The 27,276-nt window shown below is 30.7% G+C and overlaps 2 protein-coding genes across 2 annotated transcripts; one reads left to right on the top strand and one right to left on the bottom strand.

Annotated features, from left to right (window-relative positions):
- The first annotated feature begins 13,373 nt into the window (after positions 1-13,373).
- Positions 13,374-16,883, top strand: LOC120076726 (uncharacterized sugar kinase slr0537). The gene is made up of 8 exons (XM_039030623.1): positions 13,374-13,603; positions 14,044-14,310; positions 14,404-14,475; positions 14,631-14,669; positions 14,911-15,018; positions 15,140-15,237; positions 15,395-15,506; positions 16,384-16,883. The coding sequence occupies exons 1-8, from the start codon at positions 13,451-13,453 to the stop codon at positions 16,630-16,632; spliced, it is 1,098 nt and encodes a 365-aa protein (XP_038886551.1). The 5' UTR covers positions 13,374-13,450; the 3' UTR covers positions 16,633-16,883.
- A 2,074-nt stretch (positions 16,884-18,957) lies between these two features.
- LOC120076457 (proteasome subunit alpha type-1-B-like) lies at positions 18,958-22,226 on the bottom strand. The gene is made up of 2 exons (XM_039030292.1): positions 21,731-22,226; positions 18,958-19,695 (listed from the first exon to the last, which is right to left on the bottom strand). Exons 1-2 carry the CDS (start codon positions 22,079-22,081, stop codon positions 19,201-19,203), a joined length of 846 nt encoding a protein of 281 aa, XP_038886220.1. The 5' UTR covers positions 22,082-22,226; the 3' UTR covers positions 18,958-19,200.
- Positions 22,227-27,276: the final 5,050 nt, after the last annotated feature.

The following is a 27,276-nucleotide window of genomic DNA, read 5'->3' on the forward strand; positions in this document are numbered from 1 at the left end:
TCACATCTCTTCTCGGATTATGAGGGTAGTCTGGGAAGGGTGTGACACTAGTGCCCCTTTTAATCTTTTGGGCTACGTCTTCGAAATTTTGCATACCAATAATTAGAGAGAGTTTTTACACTTATTGAACAATACATATACATATTTTGTAAGTACACATACTCACCGAGACAGTTCTGTCGGTCGTAATAAACTTCTTCTTTAAATGGGCTGGATCGACATTGTCCATTAACTTCTTATGAGTGAACAAAAATAAAGTGTTGATTGTCTGCAAGAAAAAAATTATTTGTCAACTGAAACATGCCAGAATTATGCATTAAATGAAAGTTTATTTACATTGTCGTCGATAAGTTGTGTCCGACATTAATAAGTTCATGAACCACAACAACTTCCATGCGCTCCAAACAATTCTCTGAGCCTCATTGACCCGCCTAAGGTCTCCAAGATACTCAAAGAACTGCTTCTCAAACTTTGGCCGAGATCTTAGACATCAAATCATATGGTTTCACCTTTTTCTTCCTCCTTTTTTCCGATGGGTTGATCAATAATTAGACTATGGTGCTTCCATGGAACCGGCCTCTTCCTCGTGGTCCTTTCCTTACAGACTACCTTTGAAGACTGGGACAATGAAATTATATCGCTGTCAAAGTCCAAAGGATGCATTCACTGAAATATTATTAAGGAATCACTCTAAACCGTATCACAAAATTACTCTAAACCCCGAATGCATAATAGCATACCTTGTCCTTTAGCTCATTCAGAATAACAACTGATGGACCAGCCATATCGTTGTGTGCACTCCTCCTTCCCTCTCCCATGATATCTCTATGGGGACAACAACTTATCCATCATCTATGTCCTCACCCAACTTGATCTGATTAACAGCAAGCATATTATCAGTACAAGTGGCATCCTCAACAGGTGGATCTTCACCACATGGCTCATCAATGGGTGGATCGTCAATAGCTAGGTCACGGGCAAGTGGTTCTTGAAATGACGAACCAGCTCCAACAACGTAATACCATTTCGATACGACAGACTTACCCTAGAAATAATGTAAATGAAATAATATAAAGCAAATAACTACACAATTAAACATTATTTTATGTAACATACCTTCATAATCAGCATCAACATTTCCTTTATGGCCTCATCTCAGCCATAAAGGAGGACTCCATACGATCCAACTTCCCCTTCAAACGTTGTAAATGTTGACTACACTCACATGTTATCCACGATCCACTAGTTGTGGTCCTCACTGGTGGAACTATCTTGGGTGGTACACCTGAGGGAGTACTACAGGCAGCTCACTCACATGTGGATCAGAATCTATAAAGCAACCACCCGTCTAGTATCATCATCTGTCGTGAATCCATCAACGCGTTCTTGACCCCCATCCTCAATTGGACTATGAACCACATTCTCTGATAGAAAAGGGGGAGGCACTACATACCCATCCGCTGTCGGAAGGTCCAACGTACAACCTGATACGAAAGAAACATGCAACAAAAGCAATCAGAATCAATAAGCACCCTAATTACATTTAATTTGAGTTATAAAAAGCATGCAAAATAGATTTTCACATAAAAGGATTTCAAGAAGACAAACCTTCGAAGAATCCTCCAAATCCAAGCTACTTTTCACGAAATCTCAGCTTCAAATCCTCCGTGAGCCATCAAGAGGTCTTCTCTACTATTCTCAACCTTAAATTTGAGTGGTGGAACTCAAGATTGAGTGTGAATTGTGAAGGAATTTGGTAAGGGTTTTGTGTGTGGAAGAACCTTTTCTGCAGAAAAACTTTTTCCAGCAACTGTCTCTCTTTTTTCAGAAAAATTGAAGAGTTTTTATGTATATGCTCCATACATGCCGTGAAGATGTTGATGCCACTTCAAATTGATAATGAAAGTGGGCTAGGTGTAAGTATATTGTCAAAACACTTCAAGATTTCAAAACATTGGAAATCTCCACTATAATGCTTAATTTTCAAATTGAATTTTAATTTTAATTAATTCAAAATTTCAACATTCAATTTCTCAAATTGAATTAAAAAATGAAAATTAATTTGATTTTAATTAATTAAAAATAATTTAATATCAAATATTAAATTAATCAAACACCTAATTTTAAACATGAATCCTATTCATGCAATTAATATTTAAATATTATAAACTCTCCAATTTCATTTAACTTTGATAAATTAAACGTTTAATTATATTGAATATAATTATTCAAATTCTAATTGTAATTTGATCACTTCAAATTGAAAACCCTAAATTCAATTTGAACATTTCAAAATGAAATTCAATTCGAATACTTTAAATTGCAATCATTTCAAATTCACTCAATTTACTAATCCAAAATGTTCATGTTTTACAAGCTAGTCAGACCTTATGGACCTACAGATTATGAGCTCCAACGATTTGAGATTAATTGGCTAAACTCTTTAGACCAAATTAATCAATATTCGTTAAATACTGAGTCACACCATTATAGCTCGATAGTTGCGCTCTCCTCACTGTAGATATGTTTATGTCCACTTGATTTAACTATAGTTAGTAAGTCGACTCTTCCCAGGTTGTTCGTAATAACAGCTGGGTCAAATGTTGTGTTACCCCCAAAATTACATCTTACTCCTTAAATTCCACTTATCCTCTAATGAACAAATGATTTGTGATCTAGTCACTCACTGATCCCTCTCGAGCCAATGAGAGAGTGAGGCCCCTTATTCAAGATCTGTATTCAACACTTAAGAGAACGACCTTTCTCCTATCCCTAAATCGGGTAGGTATAAATTCCATCTTGCACCCTATATTCTTAGCTATCTACCCGGTCTTATCCCTGAAATGAAAGGCTTATTGAGCCGTTGTTGTTGAGCCAACCCTCACCTATGCAAATCTAAGCATTATCCCGAATAAACAAGAGTTCATAGTTAGTTCAGGATTAAGATCGAGTTATCTAGGTCATCTATGCGAAATGGTCAGTCTTAAATAGTAAACGGTGTTATAAAGTAAGAGTGACTTATTTCTTGGTCCGATCTTATGCCTCATTGCATAGGATGCCCCCACTCCTCAAGTCAGTACATGAACGAATCAGGATCACCTCGTTTGTAGCACCTTACAACAAATTGTAACAACTACAAAGTGGGCCAAATCCAATAGTGTTACCAGAATAAGGTACCTAACCTTATTCATATACTATAGATCATTTTGGTTATTTACTCAAACTTGATCCATCTTTATGTCTCACATAAAGTTCAAGTATTCATATAATGGTCATGGATCTTAGTTTATTGGATTTAGTCTTTACAAATGTAATCTACATATTCAGCAACAACTTTATTGAATAAATGTCAAATAACATCTTTATTGAAAAATAGAATAAGTTTAATTTTACAAATTGCGAGTTTTAGGACATACAACCCAACATAACCAAAGTAGGCCTCCTCCTCCTCAGTTGGAACGACGTCATTTGTACGAGCTTGAATGTAAGCAATAAGAAAAAAGTTAGAACCCTAAACCCTAAATCCTAAACCCTAAACTGTAAACTCCCTAAACCCCTCTAAACCCAAAACCCATGAACTCTAAACCTCATACCATCATATAAAACTTAATGAAGAATGACTTATCACTTAAGACCCAAAAACCCGTGTCTCAATCACCTTTGTTCCAGGTGAATACGTTCAACTCCATCGCATGATGTGTGGTATTGCATTGGCGAAAACCCTATTCACCACTCGTCTGCTTAGGGACGAAACTCGTATGCCCAAACCTACCAATTAAAAAAAAAAAAAAAAAAAACTACCTGTTAGTGCAAGATAAAGTCGAAGTACCAATAACAATTATGATTAAATGAAACTAACGAACCTGGAAAGCAAACGAAAATCTGTATAAGCTGTATGACTTAGGCGACTTACTATTCGCAAGCTTCTTCTTGTACATTGCAACCTTCCCTTTAAGTGCACCTTGTAAGCTACTCAGAGTTTTCGTAAATATCATGTCGCCCCAATCATAGCTATAAAAATCCTCTGGTATATCAATCAACCCCAACATGGTCTAGTTCATGTGTTTCTTTCTTTTCCTTCCCATTATAGCCAACTAGATGAAATAAAATATGGCCAACTTCACTGCATCCTCATTGCTATCGAATTCATTATCCAAAAAATCCTTGTCCAACTCAATCCCATTCATGTTGGACCTATCACCTAAGTACAACTTCCTAAGTCTAAGAGCTTTATCCTGATCAAACTCAACTACATGTCTGGGCCTATATCTTAAACCCATCATTATATCCAACTCCTCCCCCTCGTAAAAAAACATTCTTCCCCAGTAACTTAAAGCTAATGACATTTTCCCTATCCTCATGAACCTCCCTCAAAAGAATATAATGACACAAAGACCTATTAAAAACTAACTTAATATCCAAAAAATGACCAAAAACAGTCTGCCTAACACATGTACAATTGCCTAGGCATTAACTTGTTCTTAATATTCGAGATTGTTTTCGCTAGATAAAAACAACAAATCAAATTTGCTCAAAAATAGTCAGAAGTATGGATCTTAGGTACCAATGCCATCTATCACATAGACCGCAAACCAGAAATATAACTCAACAATCAATTAGGTAAAACAACAACAAAACAGAAGCATTATATTGGGAGTGCCTTAAATCTTGGTATAAAACTTACTTGAGATTGTGTACTAATTATGAAGAACTCAGTCATTTACACTAGCATGTCACGAGATTAGGATTTTAGTCCCATTCTGTATAAGATCTTGGAGAAGATCTTGGGCCACATTTATCCCCAGATCACATACAGAATGCCCACAACTTAATAGTCCACCCAATCTTGAGACACATTTCATCCAATTTCGACCAAGATTCAAACATATTTTCCTTGAGGTAGGATGACGTATTTAGAAAATTATCAAATACAGGCATGATACACAAAAAAAGGTCCAAATATTGAAAGAAAAAATATACAACCCAAATTTCTCATATATCTTAGATAGACTTTAAAACCCTAAACAAACACTAATTTAAGATGAACCCATAGACTAAACCAATGATGAAAAAATTGTGAAATATCGCCAATATTTCACTAAAAAAAAAAAAAAAACCAAGGGTAAAATCATTTTTACTATAAATCATCGAAATATCAGCGATATTGTCGATATTCCACTTATATATTGATAATATCACCGATATTTTTCCTTTTTGAAAAAAACAATATTTTTCGTTCTTTCTTAAATTAGTTCGAAATTGCATGGTTGGTCATTGATAATTTTCCATTCCTTCAATGCTTGGGCCTTATTTAGGTCACTATTTTGCTTATATATTTTCAAGATTTTTTTCATTACATCTCACTTCTCTCTCTCTCTTTTTTTCCCTTTTTATTCTCTGAAGATCTTTTTTCTTATACAACTTTGAGATATTTTCTATTTCATGTTTTAACTTTCTTTTTATAAATTATTATATAATTTCTCTCAATATTCTTTCTATTTCCTGTTTAATTTTCATTTTATTCATCGTTATATAATTGATATTTTTAAAATAAATCTAATTTATTGTTATCTTCCCTATTTTTCTTTAATTTACTTACCATTTGTGTTTATACTCTATAATATAATTTATATTTTGGGCCCTTTTTAAATATAAAATAACATTTTAAATTATCGATGTTGGAATATCCCAAAAACATCTTGTTATTGTTGAATTATGAATCAAATACTTGTTGATCCAAATTTTAGTTTACAAATTATTAAAGTTTATTTGTATTAGTACAACATCTGACATTCATTTTGTATAACATCGACTTTATTAATAAAATATTCAGTTCATAATAATTTTTTGGTGTTCACTATTATCTATTATTTTATTACCAATCATATTTGATTTCTAATTATTGATTTATATTTTTAAAGTCATAATTTATTACTTAAATAAGTTTGTTCTAAAATTTGTCTAAAAAATTCAAAATACTTTTATAAAGTTTCGTGATATTCGTGATTTTTCTTGGAATATTCATCGATATTTAAATATCTGTAATTTTGAGTTACCGATATTTATATGGATAACTATATTTTTATCCTTGGACTAAACAAATGAAATAGTGGAATACCTCTACAATAACGAAGGATGCAAATAAGAGATAAAGAAAATTTCAAATTAAATGCAGGGAGATCTCGACCGAAGTGACAAATGGAATGGTTTCCGTTTATATGAATTTTTTTTTTAAGTAGGAGTATTTTCATCCTTTCGATAGATTGGATAATTTGAATTCTTAATGTTTTAAATTCAATTTCGAAGCCGATGTCCAAAGATAAACTTTTTTAATGAATTTTTTAGAAGTGTACTATTTTTTGTAATGTAAAAACTAAAAATGCCTATTTTAGGCAATTTCTCTAACTTTATTTTATAAATCCCATAATATATGCAATCAAACGATTCCACTCAAAACTTTAGTTTGTCTGGGTATCTCAAAGATTAAAATACGAGTGGATCAGATTTTTGTTCAAATCATAAAGATTTTTAAAAAGAAAACCTTCGAATCTTTGAAAAGCCAAATGTTTTGTATGATATTGGCGTGATTTGAGGTGCCCTATGTGAAGTAATTATTTAATCAGACCGTCAATACTTCATGATAACTTTTGAATATAAATTTAAAAATTTATATAATCTTAATAATCCCTATATATATATATATAATAAATAAAAAGTAAATAGCAAAATAAAAAAATTATGAACTCGTTAGATTCGCAATTTAGATTTTGTTTTATGTTTTTAGATTCATGGAATTCAGTAAATATATATTTAGTAAACAATTCAAATACCATTTCTAAAAACTGTTTTTAGATTTTGTGATTCAAACTGGATAAATTCTGAAAACATCTTTATGTTTTCTTTGTATTCAAAATTTGAATTCTAAAATTTAAAAGGTAGAATTATATTAAATAAAGATAAAAACAATTAGAAATTTAGTATGTTATATTATAAATATAATTTTTTTAAAAATTAGAATATGTATTATGTAATATATTATAGTTTAAATTAGGTTAGTTTCAAGTTTGATCCCCCTATGATTTAGATAAAGTTAAAAAGTTAAGTTCATATGATTTTAAAATTTAGAATTTAGTTCCTATAATTTGATATAGCTTCATATATGGTCCCTATGGTTTGTTAAATCCTTCTAAATAATCTCTAATATAGAGACTATTTATCATGAAACATTCATCAAACCATATAAGGTCAATTCTATTGATAAACCATAAGACCTAAAATTTCAATTTTTCTTATAAATTATATAATATTACAAAACAATAATTGTAAATTTTTTAATAGTAAACATGTTCCTAAATAAATTAATGATAATTTATTGTCAACTAATATTTAGTGGGTAACTACAACTAATTTACTATTGTCTAAATTATAACTCAATTTCTGAATTTTGCTACCAAACACATATTTTTAACATGAAATATACTATGTTTGTATTTAATTTCTGATTTTCAAATTTTTACTTTCAGATTCTCTATTAAACCGATGTTATTAAAAAAAAAACGACTAAAATGATTATTCAACGAAACTTAACCAATCATCATAAACCACTAAATATTTTTTTTAAAGAAAAATTCTCCACTCATGCATGAAACAAGTAGCAACTACATTATATCGGCACACCAAAAGAAAAGGGAAGGGGCATTTTACATATAGGAATCCAAAATTGTTGGACTTGGTTTTTGGTATGACTATGATTCCTCTATTTCTGCCATCGTTGCAGAGTGGACGAAGCTTTCACAAAATGATTGAAATTGGAAGCAATGATTTCATACAAAGGAAGAGAACACGTAGCCCACAGCCATACTTTTTGCCGAAAGCAAAGATGCCAAATCTTCCAAACCCTTTGACTATTCTTCCCATTTTGGATAAGTTAAAATATGGATTCGTTTCTCCCAAAAATTATAATATTGTCCTCAACTTTTATTGACGTTTTAAAATTAACTTTGACATAAAAAAAAATTATTATATTAAGACTTAAAGATAGTAGGTCTGGAAATTGAGACTTGAATAATGCATTCGCCTTGTTTTAGGGTGTCCGCTTTCATTCAAAATTTTAACTAATTTCTAATCTTAAATGAAAATAGATAAATTTTAACTTGGCATGTGCTCACATTAGGCATTTAAATCTTACTCAAATTTACTTACTTTGAAGTTCTGTTTGTTAACCAGTTTTAGTTTTTGGTTTTCTAAAATTAAGTCTAATTCCTCCTCATTTCTTGTACAATGATTTTCATTTAAAGTAGAATTGTTAAATTATTGGCCAAATTCCAAAAACAAACAAGTTTTTACGAGCTACTTTTTTTTAGTTTTCAAAATTTAGCTTAGTTTTTTAAATCATTGGAAAAAGAAATAGATACCAAATGAAGAATTTTGGAGGTGGAAGTAATGTCTATAGATTTAATTTTTAAAAACAAAAATAAAAAACCAAATGATTACCAAATAAGCCTGAGTAATTATATTTTGATCTTTTGTTTCTAAACTTCTTAGTTGTTCTATTTTGGTATTTCAACTTCAAAAGAAATTTACTTTCATTCATGAACCTTTTATTTTTATTTTTATTTTTTATTTTTATTTTTATTTTTAAAAAAAGCCTATCATTAATTTTCTATTTTTCTGATTATTTAACATAAGTATTTCTTTACTTGCTTTATTAGAAATGAAAATAAAGTATAAACTTTAACGGTTGAAAAGAAAATGATTAATGTGAAAATAAGTTTAGTTGAATATTTATTGGTATGGTTTTTTTCTTAGAAGTTCAATAAATAATTATGAATTAGAAAATAGTAATAATCATCAAATAGGTCCCTACTTATTGATAATAAATTTTAGAGATTTAAATACATTAAAGAAAAACATGGGAGCAATAATAGTATGAAGCTAGTCAAAAAGTGTTTTGTCTTGTTTTCTTAGGCGTGATACCACACACATGCTTAGATCATTAAACAAATGCATTTGAATCATACTTTAGATGGCAAGAAAAACTATCTCACAAAAAATGGCAATAAAAACAACCTTTAAATAATATTTAAAATCAACAATTTTGAAGTTATATAGTTTTTTTTAGTAAACTACATGTGGGTAGAGAGATGAGATTCAAAACTCTGATATGATATAATAACTTAACTAATTTAGTTATGTTTATTTCAATCTCCTATTAGACTCTCATTAATGTTTTATAATATGTTAGGTCTTGTCTAATAAGTATTTGGTTTTTGAAAATTAAGTCTATCTTATCTTATTTTTTTTAAATATTTTCATATTTTTAAGTAAAATAATTACATTCTTAGTCAAAATTCAAAAGCAAAAATAAACTTTTAAAAATATTTTTTAAAAAAATTTTCAAAACTTAACTTAGTTTTTTAAAACATTGGAAGAAAGTAGATAATAAATAAAAAAATTAGAGGTTGGAGTGCTTATAGGTTTCATATTAAAAACCAAATAGTTATTAAATGTGATCTTAGCTTTCAAACCTTTCAAGGTCTCTCTAAATTTTATCGTTATCCAATTTCATTTTTTTTTTCTAATTTATAAATCATTTAGCGGACTTTGATATAATATATAGGGAAGAAAATCAATTTATACCTTAAAGTTTGGAGTTGAATCAAATAAGCTGAAATTAATTATTGTATCAATTTAAGTTAGGATTGACAAAATTTTCCATGAGGTCTCGCCCCGTCCCCAATTTGGCCGGCCTCCCCATCCCCGCCCCGATTAGATTTTTAAATATATTTTTCTATATATGTATATATATATTAGGCATTTAACTTTTTACCTAGTTTCAGGAATCCCGGCTCTGTCTCCACCTTCAAATGGCGGAGATTGGAGTAAATTCCCCCATCGAAGACGGGGATGGGGATGGGGAACCCCTCTCCGTCCCACCTCGTCCCCGTTGCCAATACTAATTTAAGTCATAAGTTTTCATAGTTCTATCAATTTAAACCCTCTTTAGACATTGTTCAAACAAATATCATGTGAGACTTGTAACCTCTAATTCCTTTCACGGTATCTTAATAAGTCTTAAAAAAAATGTTAAAATATTACGTGGTCCCTATATTTTAAATTTTGTTCAAATTTAGTTCATATATTTTCAATCAATTTAAAATTTAGTCCCCAAGGTTAATATATTGTTGAAATTTTAAAATCTTTTTTTGTTATCCATAGGATTTTTAGTATAAAATATAAAAATATATTCACATACAAACTAAAATGATATTTTAACTCCAAATATCAATCTTCTTTACATATTGTTAACTCAAAAAAAAATTAAGAAAGATTATCTTAGATCTTAAATTTTGAAAGAACAACTATTTTTCTAAACTTAGTAATTTTATTTTTATTAATTAAAAATGAAAAGGGCCCCCGAGGCAATTATCATTAAATCCGCCGGAAGAATAATAATTTAAAACTACCATTGGCTTCGATGGATCTATACGGCCCACCCCAATTCTTTATGACCCTATTATCAAATTCTATGATTATTTATTACATTTGTCTAATTTATCAAAACAAAAAAAACAAATATGTTCGGCCCAAATAAGCATAACTTTAATGCTTCTATTTTAATTGATTTACTTTTTTAATTAAACAAAATATATAACATTTCGAAATTTATGATAAAAAATCAATACTATCAACCTTTGAGATTCGATTCTTCTACCCCACACTTTAATTACAATACCTCTTAAAAAAAATTTATGACAAAAATATTTTCTTCAAATGTTTCTATCGAATTTCATTGTAGTTGAACTTTAATCGGGGATAAATTATGTGTTTGTACTCATAAAAAAATAGATTATATAATATTTAAAATGATAAATTAGTGTAACTCAAAATAAAATATGTATTTACTGTGAGTTGAAGTCTTTTGTTATTTAATTTATAATTAAACAATAATAAGAAAACAATATATTTTTTTCTTGTATGGATCCATTTTAAACATAAAATTTGAATTCCAATCATAATCTAACGTAAATAACATCATCAATACTCTATTTCAATACTAAATTATAAATTTTCTAAAAGTTAGACCAATAAATCACTCAAAATTCAACTTTGGAAGTACCCATACAAAGGTCTAATCTTTTTAAAATTCTAAACCTTTAATGGTACGGTAAACATTATATATATTAAAATAATATTAAGAAAAACATTATAGTACAGTGGTTGTATAATTGGAAGAAACTTTTTTTAATCAATATAAAAGAAATATATATATATTTATAAATATAGTTGGTTTGAAATGATTTTGAAAAATATTTTTTTTTATACAAAATTAAATTTTCTATAATTATCTTTAAGAAAATTATTAATTAGAATTGTGTTTAGTGTAGCTTTTTAATAATACTAAACAATAAAAAAACATTTATTTTAAAAGAGTAGTAGTAAAAAATAATTAAAAAAAATAAGGAATTGTTCAGAGATATAATCATATAATATCCAAAAATAAGTTTTGAATTAATAAAAAAAAATCGGGACTATTTAGATGCTGAGTTGAGATATGATGTATAGAGTTCATATGTATGTGGGGTTCATATATCTATATTTAGGTACATAGTTATTTGGTCGTACAAAATTGAGTTTAAATATTTAAGGATCTAGTGCAGTTTTTGAAATTCTAAATAATATTGTTTATTATTATTATTTTTAAAACTTTTTATTCAATAATTTTACCAATCTTTTTGTTGAATAAAATATGGATTGCAATTTTTTTCTTTTAATTTTTAAAGTTTTTATTTATTTATTTTGGATAATGAACAACAATTAATTCATTACATTCTCACATAAATATAGTTAAATAAAATGAAAAATTAAAGAGAAATTAAAAAAAATCCTAATTTTTCTCCATTAATTTCTTCTTCTTTTTCTTCTTCTTCTCTATATTTTTATTTTATCATAATTTTTTTAATAGAATCTCCTTCATAATGTTAGTAGCCAATGGAAAACTATCATATTTCTTTAAACATCAGCTTTAAGTTACTCCAAATTCGGAGGATCAACATAGTACAATCCTCATTTCTCACTATTTATTGCCAAAAATATTCAAGGAATAAATCTTTATTTTATATTTTTCTACAAACATACTTTTTCAAATATTATCAATATTCATTTAATATGTGAATTCAATTAAATAAAAGTATATTTTACAAATTTTTATGTATAAATATTGCACTTAATGTATACAAAATATATTATTTATATATTCAACAACCCTACAATATATTTTAACAGTCTTCGGTCTTATAATAGTCAAAATTGAATGGCGACTTTGATTATTGAAGATGATTTTCACTAGAATTTCTAGTTAGAGGTGGTTGTCGGAGCATGAAGTTGGTATTAGAGTTGGTCGCCAGAGTTTTGTCGTCAGAGGTAGTTTTCAAAGCCAGAAGTTGGTCGTGCGAAGATGATTGTCGAAGTTGATCATTGAAGATGATTTTCATCAGAGTTTGTAGTTGGTAGTGGTTGTTAAAGCTCGAAGTTGGTTACATAAAGGTGATATTGGAATTAGTTGTCAGATTTTTTATCATCGGAGGTGGTTGTTGAAGTTCGAAGTTGGCCATCAGAATTGCTCGCTTGAAGGTAATCATCGAAGATTTTTGTTGAAATTTGTAACCAGGTGGTTGTCGGAGCCTACAAAGATAGTTGTTTGAGTAGGTCATTGGAGTTTGTTGTAGGAGGTAGTTACGGGAGTCCAAAATTGGTCGTCAGAGTTGGTCCCACGAAGGTGTTTATTGGAGTTGGGTCACCACAATTGTCATCGGAGGTAGTTGCCAGAGCAAAAAATTGGTCATCAAAGTTGGTCGTTGGAGTTGTCATTGGAGATGATTATCGAATGACAGGATTAATTCCCCGAGTGGCAGTGATAATCATCGACAGTGACCAACCGGTGGGGCCATTGGAAAACATTGAAAAAGGAAAAGTTGTGGTGTGTTGGTAAAATATACCAACTCAACTCCACTAACTTTTAAAGTTTGGTCCAACATTTGATTGATATATTATATCAACTCATCATCAAAGACCCCCTTTTTAAGTTTTTATTTATGTGTTTGTTAATATTTCTTTTAAAAAACACACTTAATCATTTAAAATAAACTAAACCAACTTTAAATTATTAATTTTTAGAGGGTACATATAAAAAATTTATTTGGTTTAAAAATCATCTTCTTAATCAAAAGTCATTCCAAAAATACTAGTAAAATTCCAAGAATGGGCATAGGAATGGGGTAAACTCGTTGAAGTGAATGAGGGCAATTTGGGGAAAGAGAGTCATAATTGAATTGGGGTTCTCATCTTTCACTCTCTGAAGAAGTGATTGGTCCAATGGCTGAGAGATTCCCTTCCCCATTGAGCCCTTCTATAAAGAAGGGCAGAGAAAAGGGGGCCTTAAGCCACGAAAATGGGAGCCGAGCCTTTGCTTCACACTGCCAATGATTCTGAAGCCGCCCCTCTTATTCTTGGACTTCAACCTGCTGCCCTCATCGACCATGTTTCCCGTGTCGATTCTTCTCTTCTTAACCGAATTCCCGGCGACCGCGGTGGCTCAATGCCGGTAAAACATCTTTTCTTTCGCATTTTATTTTATTTTTATTTTGTTCTAATCGTTCAATTGTGTGTGTTCTCTTCTGGGGTTCCTTTGTTTTTTAAGATCAGAATTGTTATTGATTGATCTTTGATTAGAGCGAATGGATTCTGCTTCTGGGGATGTCTTTGTTCCTTCTTTCCCTATTTATATCTTTCATTGATTATGTGCTCTGTTCTGTGTGCGTTTAGAAGTGTCTTTGTATGTGCGACACAAATATACAATCTGATTTTTGCGGGGTGTTGTTATTTTTTTGTTTTCTCACTTTTACGAGGTGTGTTTGCTTAATTGGTTTTTTCGTATGTGGGTTTTCTATAATTTGGCATCATCTACAGCCAGCATGTTTCTTTTTTCACCTCTTTATTTGTATCCAGGTGCTGAATTTTGTCTGTTTGAGTGTTTTTTTTCAGGTGGGTATGGAAGAGCTTGAGAATATACTGAGGGAGGTGAAATCCTATACACTTTCCACGCCTGATGATGATCTGACTCCGGTTAAGACAATAGCTGGAGGAAGTGTTGCCAACACAATTCGAGGATTGAGTGCAGGGTTTGGAGTCAGCTGTGGAATTATTGGCGCCTATGGGGATGATGAGCAAGGAAAATTGTTTGTCTCTAACATGAGCTCCAATGGGGTCAATCTCTCAAGATTGAGGATGATTAAAGGTCCCACAGCTCAGGTCTGCTTCACTCCCTTCATGGAGGGGTGTCCAAATTTGCATTGTGTTTATGTCTTTTAAAGTTCTGAGAATGTATTGTAAATTGTACGGCAGTGTGTTTGCCTGGTTGATGCATTGGGCAATCGCACAATGCGACCCTGTCTCTCAAGTGCAGTTAAAGTTCAGGTAACACTACTTTTTCGATTGGGAGTTTGTGTTGGTGAGCGTGAGTTTCTGAATGTGTTTCGGATAAGTTGCTCAGTTTAGTGCTTTGATGCGTTAAACAGATGAGTTTTGATTACTAAATATGCTGACCATCTATTTGTTTTGTCATCTTTCAGGGCAATGAACTGACTAGAGATGACTTTAAGGGCTCTAAGGTTAGCTTAGTCATATCTTTATTTTCTTTTAACATGTATGACGTGTGCTAAGAAAATGAGAGTGGCCAGAACTGGAAACAAATCAGGGGAATATATTATTATGTCTTTCGGTCTTTCCTGTCATGTAAAATATTTTCGACTGATTTTATTCTAATTTCTATTGGATCAATTATCTAACTTGAAAGAAGTTGGGATAGAGAGGCTTTTGGTAGACTTAATTACTGCTATGTCTTTATTGCAGTGGCTTGTAATGAGATATAGTATATTTAACATGGAGGTTATTGAAGCGGCTGTAAAGATGGCCAAACAAGAGAAAGTTTTTGTGTCCTTAGATTTGGCCAGTTTTGAGGTACATATTCCTAGACATCTTCAGTTCTAGCATTTGTGTGATTTTAGTTTAGGAGAAGAGGCTGTTATATCATTTGAAAAGAAATGTAAACAAAGTAGCTCACATCCCTATATTTGGTCAGATGGTTCGAGATTTTAGATTACCTCTTCTCCAGCTACTGGAATCCGGGGATATTGACCTTTGCTTTGCCAATGAAGACGAAGCAAAAGAGTTGATAGGGTGACTTCCGTTGCTTTAAATCTCATTATTCTTCAAACTCACCTGATTTGTAAATTTAAATATCTGCACTACCTCAGCTGTAGGATTTTTCAACTCTTTTGCAGAATATTGTCCAGTAGATTGCACTAATTTCTGTTACTAAATTTAATCTTTGCAGGGGTGAGACAGACGCTGATCCTGAAGTTGCGCTAGAATTTCTTGCAAAGCACTGTCAATGGGCTGTCGTGACATTAGGTGCCAATGGCTGTATCGCTAAGCATGGAAAAGAGGTTAGTGATTGATCTTTCCTCTTTTTGGTAACATGTGACGATCTGATTTTATGAACATTAGAATATCTTATCGATCGTCTTATGATTGGTATATGTGGTGACTGGAGACGGCTGCTTTACCTTAGCTAGGTTCCTTGGATTTTTGGGGAGAGAGGAACAATTTAGCGTTTAGAGGTGTGGAGCAGTTTAGGGAGGAAGTTTGTCCCTGGTTAGATTCCATACCTTCCTTTGGACTTTAGTGTACAAGGACTTTTGTAATTATCCGTTAGTGTTGATCTCACATGATTGGATCCCTTTTCTTTAGCTTGGCTTCTTTTGGGGTTTGTTTTTTTTGTCTGTCCTTTATGTTTGTAAGACCCCTAAATTGTAGGATTATTAGTAAATATTAGGATAGTTATTAGAAGGGGCATTTTGGTAATTAGATAGTGAGCTTGTTAGAGCCTTTGGATATAAATAGAGGGAATGGGTTGAGAGAAAAGGTGAGAAGTATTTTGTAAGGAATTTTCTTTAGGGAATTTAGGGAGAGACTACCCCTCTCGAAAGGCTGCCATCTTGTTATTTTGCTTATGAGTTTATAGCATATTTCAATACATTTTTCTATATTTCTATAATTGAACTGTTCTTGAGTTTATTCTGTCTTCTTGAGTATTTTTCTTGTTTGGAGGATCCTAGTAGTATTCTTTCATTCATTTCAGCAGGATGGAAGAGTTTATGGTTGCATCTAGGAAATGTTTAGTTTTGTTATGTTTTTATTTATTTGTTTGGCCCAGAGTGACGTGCAAAATTCAAGAGATCAAAGAGTGAAACTGAATTCTGATATATTATTACCATGTAGATCATTAGTTATGAAGTTGCATAACTTACCTCAATATATCAGATTGTCCGAGTTCCAGCAATAGGGGAATCAAAGGCGACAGATGCCACTGGAGCAGGCGACTTGTTTGCAAGCGGGTTTTTGTACGGCTTAGTGAAAGGGTTGTCTCTGGAGAAATGCTGTCAACTTGGATCGTGCAGCGGCGGTTCTGTCATCCGTGCCCTTGGGGGTGAGGTTACCCCAGAAAATTGGCAATGGATGCACAAGCATTTGCAGATCAAGGGGCTTCCTCTCCCTGAGATCCCTCAATGATCAATCATTTTTCTCATGTCATTGTTGCCCCATCTATTTTCATTGCCATCAATTTTCTCTTTTTAACAAGCATCTCTTTCTTCAACCCTGGGGGATGGCTGGACTTTCTTTCAAATTTCTGGGAAAAGAAAAAGGGCTAAGTTATTTGAAGTTAGCTGGAGGAGCTCTTTGATAATCTCAGGCTTATGTCTCCATCAACAATATGTAAAAAGTTATTTTTCATTAATGTGATTTCATCTATTTTCAGCCTACTTTTTGGTCCCTACCTGTGCTTATTTATGCATGTATTTATGCATATAACTGGATTCTTTTTAAACTACATATACATATATATAGATATAGATACATTACATACATATGGTCCAATTGGATAATTGTGAAATAAATATTTAGTATTTAAAAATATTGGTCCATAAAAATTATTTTTTTGTTTCAAATATTAATTATGGTTGAGTTTCAACTATGTATAAAAAATGATTTAGTTTAAAATTTTTAGAAATGGGTTGAAAAAATATACAAATATATACTACTCTACCTAATTAAGGACCGTTTGGTTTAAGGTTTTATAGATGTCTGAAATTTTTAGAAATTGGTTGAAAAAATATATACCGTTTTAAGGTTTTATAGATATCTGAGAATTTGTTATACTTTTTGTGCAATTATAAAGTATAAAATTTAATAAAAATTAATTTCAATAATTAATTTTTGTTTGTTAATCTATCTTTATTACATTAAGTTATTAAATCAATTTAAATTTAATTAAATTTATTCACTCACCTTTCAATTTAATATATTTATTATCTAAATTTTTTATATTGTACATTTATATTATCAATTTTTATTAAAAATATTGGTGATTAATTTAAGTATTCGTATAGTTTTGTTAATTAAAGAGTTAATTAACTAATTGTTTTATGTGAATTATAAGCTTTATATTACAAAAGAAGTTGATATAAACTAATTGATGTTAAATCATCAATGATTTTAATTTCTAAAAATAACTATAATTATAGATTAAAACTAGAAGTACAAGTGTATAAGATTATTTAACTGAAAATAATTAACTTATTTCATTATTAGTTAATTAATTAATATTTTTTAAAGACTAATTAATAATTCTAATAAATAATTTATGGTGTTAATATATATTACCAATAAAAAGAAATTTAAGTAAATATAATTATGATTATTCATATATTTTTTAAAGATTATAATTTTTCATATTAATTCATAATAATAGAATAAATTATTATACTAACATTATTATTAATAAAATTAATTATATATGTCAACTATAAATTTAATTTAAACATATTTATAAAAATGAAATAAAATAACTAATATCAACAAAGAAGAAAAACAAATAAAATGAAAAGATAAAAAGTAAGAGAAAAAACTACTGGAAATGGAAAAAATACATCTATTTGGTGGTTGTGAAAAACCTTCATGGATGGAAATATAAAACGCTTTGGAATAAGATATTCTCATATTCAAGGTTAAAAACTTTACTAAACATGGTGATAGAATATCATTTCCTATTCCCACTTTTTATTCTCATTAATAGGGAATTGTTCGAGTTGTAAATAACTCTTATTAAAAAATGAACCCAACCCAATCATGAAATATTTGGGTTGGATTGGTTCGGGTTAATCGGATTATTTATTTAAAGTTTTGTTATAAAAAGAAGCCAAACGTAAATATATAAAAATCTAATTTAATTATTTTCATATATTAAATTAAAATTAACAACTCAATTTCAATTTATATAGTGAAAATTTCTGCAAAGAAAACTACTTTCAAGAATTATTGGAGAATAAATTATTCAAAAAATATTGAAATTAAATAAAATTAAAATCAATATATGTATAAATAATTATATTATAAGTAATAAAAAATATACATTTTAAAGTGTAATAAATTTGAGTTGGTTCGAATTATATTAGGTGAACCCATGAACCAATCCAATTCATAAAATTTTCATTTATTTGAACCCAACCCAACTCAAACCGCACGAATTGGATTGAATTGATCGATTTTTTCAGGTCTTTTTTGAACACCCCTACTCGTTAAGAGGCTATTAAAGTACTTTAAATGGAATTAAAAAAATATAGACCAGTACTATTTTAAAGTTTTACAAGGGTTAAATTAGCTAGTAGGTTGAACACACAAAAATAGAAAGTTAAAAAAAACCAATTTTGCAAGGCCACTCTTCTTTAGATGCTAAGATGAATATAGTTGAATGATAATTCCTCTCTACTTCAGATTTTCCCCTTCATACCAAATTCAATAAAATTTGTAGCTCGAATTTAATCAAAACTAACGTGATTCCAATGTCCAAGGACCGTTGTGGATCAGCTTACTGTTCTTCTCCGAATATATAATATAATAAAAACACAATTCAGTTGTCATAACACATTTTCAACAGTCTGATACAACCTTCATAAATGTAAAATCGAAATCTGAGGCCACAATAGAGAAGTATCAAAATGTCTGCACTAAAGAACCAAACCTAACAGCAAGACCCAGGAAGTGGGGGAAGGGGAGGCGACCTCTGCACGGTGTGTCCCCTTAGATATCCATTGGCGCCACGCCTTGATCCGGGGCACTACCTTGGTCTGTCCCTGCAGCTGCTTCAGGGACAGCAGAATCACCCTGCTCCGGGGCGATATCCTGATCCGCAGCAGGAATGTCATCGTCCTTAACGATTTCAAATTCATCAATCAACTTCTGAACAGTTTCCCTATCCAATATATGAAAAGGCTCTCCAACTCCTAAAATGGCAATTGTGCATATGGAGGAAGTCAGTTTTTCTCCTTGCAAGGTTTCTCTGGTAGCGATCAGTGCATCTTTGATCAACTCATCTCTAGAAGAGTCCTTGAAGTTCTCAAACCTCCTTTCTAAGTATGTCTTTGCAGCCTGTGAACGGGATCCTATGGCAAAAGCTTGATATTCAAAGTAATTCCCACTCGGGCAGTTGTAGTAAAGATGAGCGCCAGACTCATCCAGACCACCTACCAGCAGACCAACTCCATATGGACGTTTCCATGAGCGCTGGGTGCAAACCTGCAATGGATGGCCAAGATAATTAGAGAGAAACACAAGTTCCTAAAAATGAGAAATGGTTTTCCCTGTAAAAATAACCGTGCTTAGAGTCCTGGATGGACACATATAACAGAACAGTTTAGAGAAGATATACCCTCAATAAAGTATCTAGTGTTATTCCTGTTGCGGACTTACCTGTCTGTAGAGCTTTGCTCATCTTAGAAAAGATGGATGAAAATTCTAAGAATGAAAATGATAGGAAACCCACTAAACTGGGACCAAGAAGGCATGGCTTTTGAGGTTGGGGTTGATCCTACCTACAGCCTAGGGACAGACATCTAAATAATTCATGGAGGCAGAAGACACCAGCAAAAGATTATTGACAACTAACAACCGCATCTGATGCAAAGCCATAAAGTATATCCTTAACAGATTTTGTTGTGGGAAGGAATTCACCATGATTTGTAGCCCAATTGGTGTACGTGGTGCCCTTTTGCCCATATAAGGGTTAAATAGGGGATAAATGCAATTTACAGTCTGCTTTCTTGAATGCACGAAGCTTGTCCAGGCTGGTGGCTGAAAGGAAAAGATAGAGCCCTTTGGAAGTTTTCTATTAGAGCTTTTCTGTGGCTCGTTTGGTTAGAAACCAGATAATCTTTTCCCACGGAGAAATCCTTACATAACTTTAGTAATTTTGTTTTTCATACAGTCTCTTTTAAGAGTGCCCATACACAAAAAAATTGTTCTGTAATGCAACCACACAGTATTTTAGATCAACCTAGATCAGAAGGTCATGTATTAGCGTGTTGTGGATGGCATTTCCTCTACCCCTGGATTCTAGGTTGTTGTCTTTATTTTCATTGTGAATACATGGTATTTTAATTAAAAAAAAAGGTGGGATAAATGCAATAAGCCAGGTTACCAAGATTGTTTCTTCATTTTCGCTACAGTACGAGTATTGCATTACGAAGACCAACATTTTATTCCATAAATTGAAAGGGTAACTAGGAGTAGGGCAGTAAAAATGAATTGAGAAATCAAAACGATCAGGAAAACCAAAGAATGCCACATCCTCGTCCTATCTCTCACTATCCCGTGACACGCTAATAAATTAAACCCAATTTTTGGAATACAAGATTCCCCTCTTTTACCTTTTTTTTCTTTTTCTTGGCAAGATACTGAACTTCCATGAGAAACATGAAAGCAAACATCGCTTGGATTATTGATCGAAGATGGTGCAATAGTATGCTAGAACTGTCAAAAAGGTGGAGCATAGTATAATGGAAGCCATGCCCTAAATCATCCAGCCACATATATTTCTTGTTCACAACTCAGTCCATCAATGACATGAGATATATGTGCACATAAGAATATTCAACATTATTGATTCCATTAAGGGTTTCCTTTCCCGAAGAAATTATGCAAGCTATCCCACCCCATAACCACCAGATAGCTACATAGTTAAAAGAATGTTTTAAATCTCTCGTACATCTAATGTTCATAATAAGTGGTACATACATTGCAACCCTAAACAATTACTTACCTTTCCTGGCTTCTACTAAAATCTAAACTATTGAACAACAACATATAATAATTTAGAAAGAACGAATTACCAGCAAGGCTAGTAGGGTTTAATTTGGAGAGCTTAAAGTCCTAGTCTGCTTCTACTACTGTACGGCGGTTAAGAATTAGTGGAACAAATACCAACAACATAAGATAAGCAAACAGAAGCCCTTTAAACACTCAAAATGCAGACAATTAGAGAACACACAGGCGATGTTCTGCCCTCTCCCAAACGTTCCTTAACCTCGATTTCTGACTAAAGATAAAATTGACCGTATATTGTTCAGCTTAGTAGAGAGCGTAATAATCTGAAAAGTTCCACATTTAACTATCCAGCAAAAACAATTCGTAATTTCAGAACCAAGCCCGTCAGTAACCAAATAAATCCAAACAAATGTGAACCCACGGCAGAGATAGCTAAAATTCAAAAAATGCACAAGAAATCAAAAGCACGAGCAAATTGTAAACAGAACGAGGGCTTCCGTATACAAACCTGAGCCTTATCAGCAAGTTGAACAACGAGACGACCGACAGGAAGCGGAGATTCATAAGTGTAGCTGTAATTGATACACTCAGATCTCATATAACGGGAAAGAACGCGTCCATCAGCAGTAAGGCCGGAAATGGCGACGCCGATGTGATCGTCGACTTTGAAGATCTTCTTCTGGTGGGAGGATAGTTCGGAGTTAGCCTTATTGACACAAGCTAGAACCACATGGGTCTTGGATCGGAGGCCAATGGCGGCGGAGCCTTGCTTGACGGCCTCCATCGCGTATTCGACCTGAAACAACCTCCCGGCGGGACTCCATGTGGTGACGTCCGTATCGTACTGATTCCTAAACATTTTTGGATGAAGAAGAATGGGAATGAAGAAGATCCTAGGGAGAGGATTGAGGTGGTATTAATGGAGGATTTAGGGGTTTTCGTCTTCTCCAAGGCAATATTTGCCGATGGGTTTCCTTACTTTCCTAGTGTGAGACTTTACTCGTTTTTTTTTTTAATAAATAAATAAATAATTTTCCTTCAATTACTTTTTCCATTTTATTTGTATTTTAAAGATTTTTTTTTTTCAAACGGCCTTCTCATAAGCACTTTTATTTTTTTTATTTACCTTTTAAGAATTCATATCTATCAAAATTGGAGAAAACATAATAAATTTATATATTTTATAATTACCGTGTATATGATTACGTGTAGCCCTAACATGATAATTATGTGTAGCCCTAATCCAACGATAATAATAATCTCTATCGTGATTGTCTTTTTCACATTAAAAATGCTGTGACAAAAATAACAGAAAGATGTCATCCCTAATATATGTTTTAATATGTGATATAATATAAGCAAAAGGTTAGATTTCATACATTTGTGATGAGCAAATTAAAAAAAAATAATGGCGTGTGTGGAAGGTCATCCGTACAATTTTTTTTTTCTTTTGTTGTTAATTTTTTTTTTAATATCAGCAAGTTTGATTTAACCCTTATTATAAAAATATTTAAATTTCAAAACTTATTAGACAATTATTCTGGATTTAAAGTGATTTGTGAATAAATGTAGAGTTTGGTTGAGGTTGATATGTTTGTGCCCTATCTTTAGGAGTCATTTATTCATAGGCTCTATCAATATCTACTTTTATTCATCTTGCAAGAAAGGTCGCCTCTACATCACTTTTAAATTTTTTTTTATTAATGTTAGATAGAAAAATGGATAAGAAAAAGTTAACTATAACTAACCGATTTAATTTTAAGTAACCAAACATTTTGAAACAATATATAATATCTATAAAACACTCCTTCAAATAGAATTTTGGGACGGGACAAGGTTAGGGAGGTATCCTTGTCCCGATTAGATTTTTAAATATATATATATTTATCTTTTTACCTTCAACCTAGTTTTTAATTTAGCTCAATCTAAGCCAAGTGTTCAAGCTCAAATCAAATAGAACTTTAAAAAAAATATACAAAAAAAAGGTCACCTTGAGTAAAAAGAGAAATGAGAATTCTTATCCCCATCCCTGCCATCAAATGTCGGGGATAGGGTGGGGATGGAGTAAATATCCCATCGAAGATGAGGACTGAGAACCCCTTCTTGTCCCATCCCGGTCCACCCTGATTGTCAACCCTATTAGTGAGGAAACATTGAACCAAGGTAAATTATAATTGTATTTGACATATATTCTTTTATCAACTTCAAAGATTCAATTCCTCATATCTTATATTTATTATTAAAAAAAATGTATAATATAAATTAGAGATGGTTACAATTATAATATAAAATTCAGTTAAACTTACCACTCCAAGTTCAATTGTAGCAATATAATAAGCTTAATCAGAAATTGATTAAATTGAAAACTTGCAAATCAGTTATAGCTATTACCATGTTTTTTTTTTCAGTTATACTATTACCATGGTTTTTTTTTCCTTTCAAATATTGTTTAATTGTCTAATTTTCAATAATTATTTTAGAGTAGGTTCGATTCAATTTTTCAAGTATTTAATTTTGAAAATAAATTATTTTAGAAAAATTAAATTATTTGACAACCACTCAAATGATTTTTGAAAAAAAGTTCAAGTAAATCCAAGCATATCTTTAATATTTAACTAATACAAACGCAATTCAACTAACATAAAATGTATACTTTTATAGGGAAGAGGATTGAATCCTCATTTGTATATATTGTCGAACATAAAAAAAGGAAAAAAGGAAGCTCCAGTTATTAAATTGAAATTTCGAGGTTGAATGTTGTGGTTATGGTTTTAAAATTTTCAAGAATCTCTTGTTTATTTAATTATTTTTAATTGTCTAATTTAGTGTAATTGTTTTTTTACTTACTAATTTTATTAATAAAAAAAAAATTTAATTCATAAATTAAATTTAATAAAAAATTCCTAAACTTAATTAGAAATCGATTAAATTGAAAACTTGAGAGTTAGTTATAGCTATTAACATGGTTTTTTTCCTTCAAATATTGTCGTCTAATTTTCAATAATTATTTTAGAATGTATTTAGTTCAACTTTTAAGTGTTTAATTGTGAAAATAAGTTATTTTAAAAATAATTGAATTGTTTGACAATCATTTAAATGACTTTTGAAATACTTTCAAAGTTTATTTTAAACTTTTATAAAAAAGAGTTAAGTAAATCTAAACAGACCTTTAATATTTAAATAACACAAACACAATTCAAAACATAAAATATATACTTTTATTAAAAGGGAAAAAGTTTTAAATCCTCATTTATATATTGTCGAACATAAAAAAAAAAAAAAAAAAAAAACTATTTTAGTCTGTAAATGAAAATTTCTTTTTTAAAAATTTCGTTGTTGGGAATCAAACCCGAGTTTGTTACGTAAAAGCCAGATATCAAATTGACAACGGAACCTATGATTTTTAAAATACTTTCAAAATTTATATTAAACTTTTATAAAAAAAGAGTTCAAATAAATCCAAACAGACTTTTAATATTCAACTAACACAAACACAATTCAACTAACATCACAATATATACTTTTATTAAAAGGGAATAGGTTTGAATCCTCATTTCTATATATTGTCGAACATAAAAAAAAAAGAGAAAAAAAAAACTATTTTAATCTCTAAATGGATTTTTTTTATTGTGTGAAATCAAACACGATATCCTTTAGTTATTTAAATTGAAATTTCGATGATGATTGTTGCGGTTATGGTTATTTTATTATTTTTAATTGTCTAATGAGGAATTGTTTTTTGACTTACTAATTTTATTAATAAAAAACAGTTAAAGTTCATAAAATAAATTTAATCAGAAATTGATTAAATTGAAAACTCAAGAGTCAATTATAGCTATTACCATGATTTTTTTTCTATATTAAATTAAATCCTCATTTCTATATATTGTTGAACATAAAATAAATAAAAAAAAAAAAATTATTTCAGCCTCTAATGAAAATTTGTTAGAAAATTCTATTGCCGGGAATTGATCGTGCATCTCTTGGGTGAAAGCCAAATATCCTATGGCTTTTAAAACACTTCCAATATTTATTTTAAATTTTTATATATAAAAAAAAGAGTTCAAGTAAATTCAAACAGACCTTTAATATTTAACTAACACAAACATAATTCAACTAACATAAAATATATACTTTTATTAAAAGGGAAGAGATTTGAATCCTCATTTCTATATATTATCGAACATAAAAAAAAATTTAAATTGAAATTTCGATGATGAATGTTGTTTTTAAAATTTTCAAGATTCTTTTGTTTATTTTATTATTTTTAATTGTTTAATTATGTGGAATTATTTTTTGACTCACTAATTTTATTAATAAAAAAAATTTAAGTTCATAAAAAAAATTAATTAGAAATTGATTAAATTGGAAACTTGAGTCAATTATAGCTATTATCATGATTTTTTTTTCTATATTAAATTAAATCCTCATTTCTATATATTGTCGAACAAAAAAAAAAAGAAACAAAAGAAAAAAAAAACTATTTCAGTATTTGAATGAAAATTTCTTTTTATTGTGCGAAATCAAACACGATAAGTCTCCTAGGTGAAAGTCAAATATCCTAACTGTTGGACGATAACAAAACTTATGACTTTTAAAATACTTCCAAATTTTATTTTAAAATTTTAGATTTTTTTTTTAAATATAATGACAAAAATAGGGTTGGAGGGAAACTTTTTCTAAGAATAGGTGTTTTGGAAAACTATTGACAAAATTGGGGTAGTGTAATCGTGTACCGGGTACACAATTTTCATGTGGCAAACTTGTGTACCCGGTACACGAGTACCGTTTATTCCAGTCAGCACCACTTCGGCTGAGGTACATGATTTGCTTATCATTTTTTTTTTTATAGTTTGTTGACTATTTTTTTTAAACAACAATATTAAAACTTTAGGAATATGTCCACAAATTCCTTCATTATTAAACTTAATTATATATTTAATCTACAATGAAAACATTTTGTACTCATATTAAAAAAATATATATATCATGATATTAAATAATATTTACAATTAGTTCTTTAATTTACAATTTGAAAATGAAAGTTTACATGAAACTTAAAAACGACCCTCCCTGGCCCTTACCCCTCATGGGGTTGTCTTCGTGTCCCTCTAAATTAGGTTCACCCTGTTATCGCTGTCGTTTATGACGAATACGTCTTCGATCGGTATCAACAACATTGAGTCGTCTTGTTTGTTGAATAATACCTTCTACGTTGACCAATGTTTGCTGACACATTGAACCCAATTATGGTAAGTTGTTCTTGTTGAACATCGCCGATAAAATTATTCTGTACAATAAAAAAAATAAATATTAAATAATATTCATATCGTGCAGTAATAATAAGCACCGTCAGGTGTGATAAATCACCTCGTGATCGAATTGTACCAAGGGAAAGTAGTTGTCCGATACAGCTGGTCCATTTGTTAATTCTCCCTATGCACAACGATCTTGCCGTCCATGCTAGTAGGATAAATATTCCACATAGATTCAACGCCAGTCTTGGTCGTGCTTACCTCTCAAATCGATCTGGTGTAGTACTGAGAGTGTATAGGACAACGAAGGTATCGTTTGTCGCAAACCGAACTGTCTCAACACACGATATGAATGATGCCACTCTACTATATGGAAGCATATAAAAGGGCAATGGTCAGATGTCTTCACCATCACAACAATAATCAAGGCAAGGATGACCAAATCTGTTATGTGTATGGTATCCAAATAATCTAACAAAAAAAAAAGTATACATGTACAATGTTTTAAATATTCATTTATATATACATTTGCTACCTGATTGTGCATCAGCATGTCGAATATTTTTCTGTACACGAGCAACATATTTGCTAACTGTTCAGAGGCAGCTAATACATCACTCCATCTAAAATTATAAAAAATACAATTAATTTATATTCTTACATAAAATGGTAACAAAATAAATATATAAATGAAATAATACCTGACACTAGGTGGATGATGATCTGGGACCTATAGCTGGACTTGTGATGCTATAATTGGAAATCGATCATAAACTCATACTTGTAATAGTATCAGTGG

This window comes from Benincasa hispida, chromosome 4, assembly GCF_009727055.1.
Source record: "Benincasa hispida cultivar B227 chromosome 4, ASM972705v1, whole genome shotgun sequence".
NCBI lineage: Eukaryota > Viridiplantae > Streptophyta > Magnoliopsida > Cucurbitales > Cucurbitaceae > Benincasa > Benincasa hispida.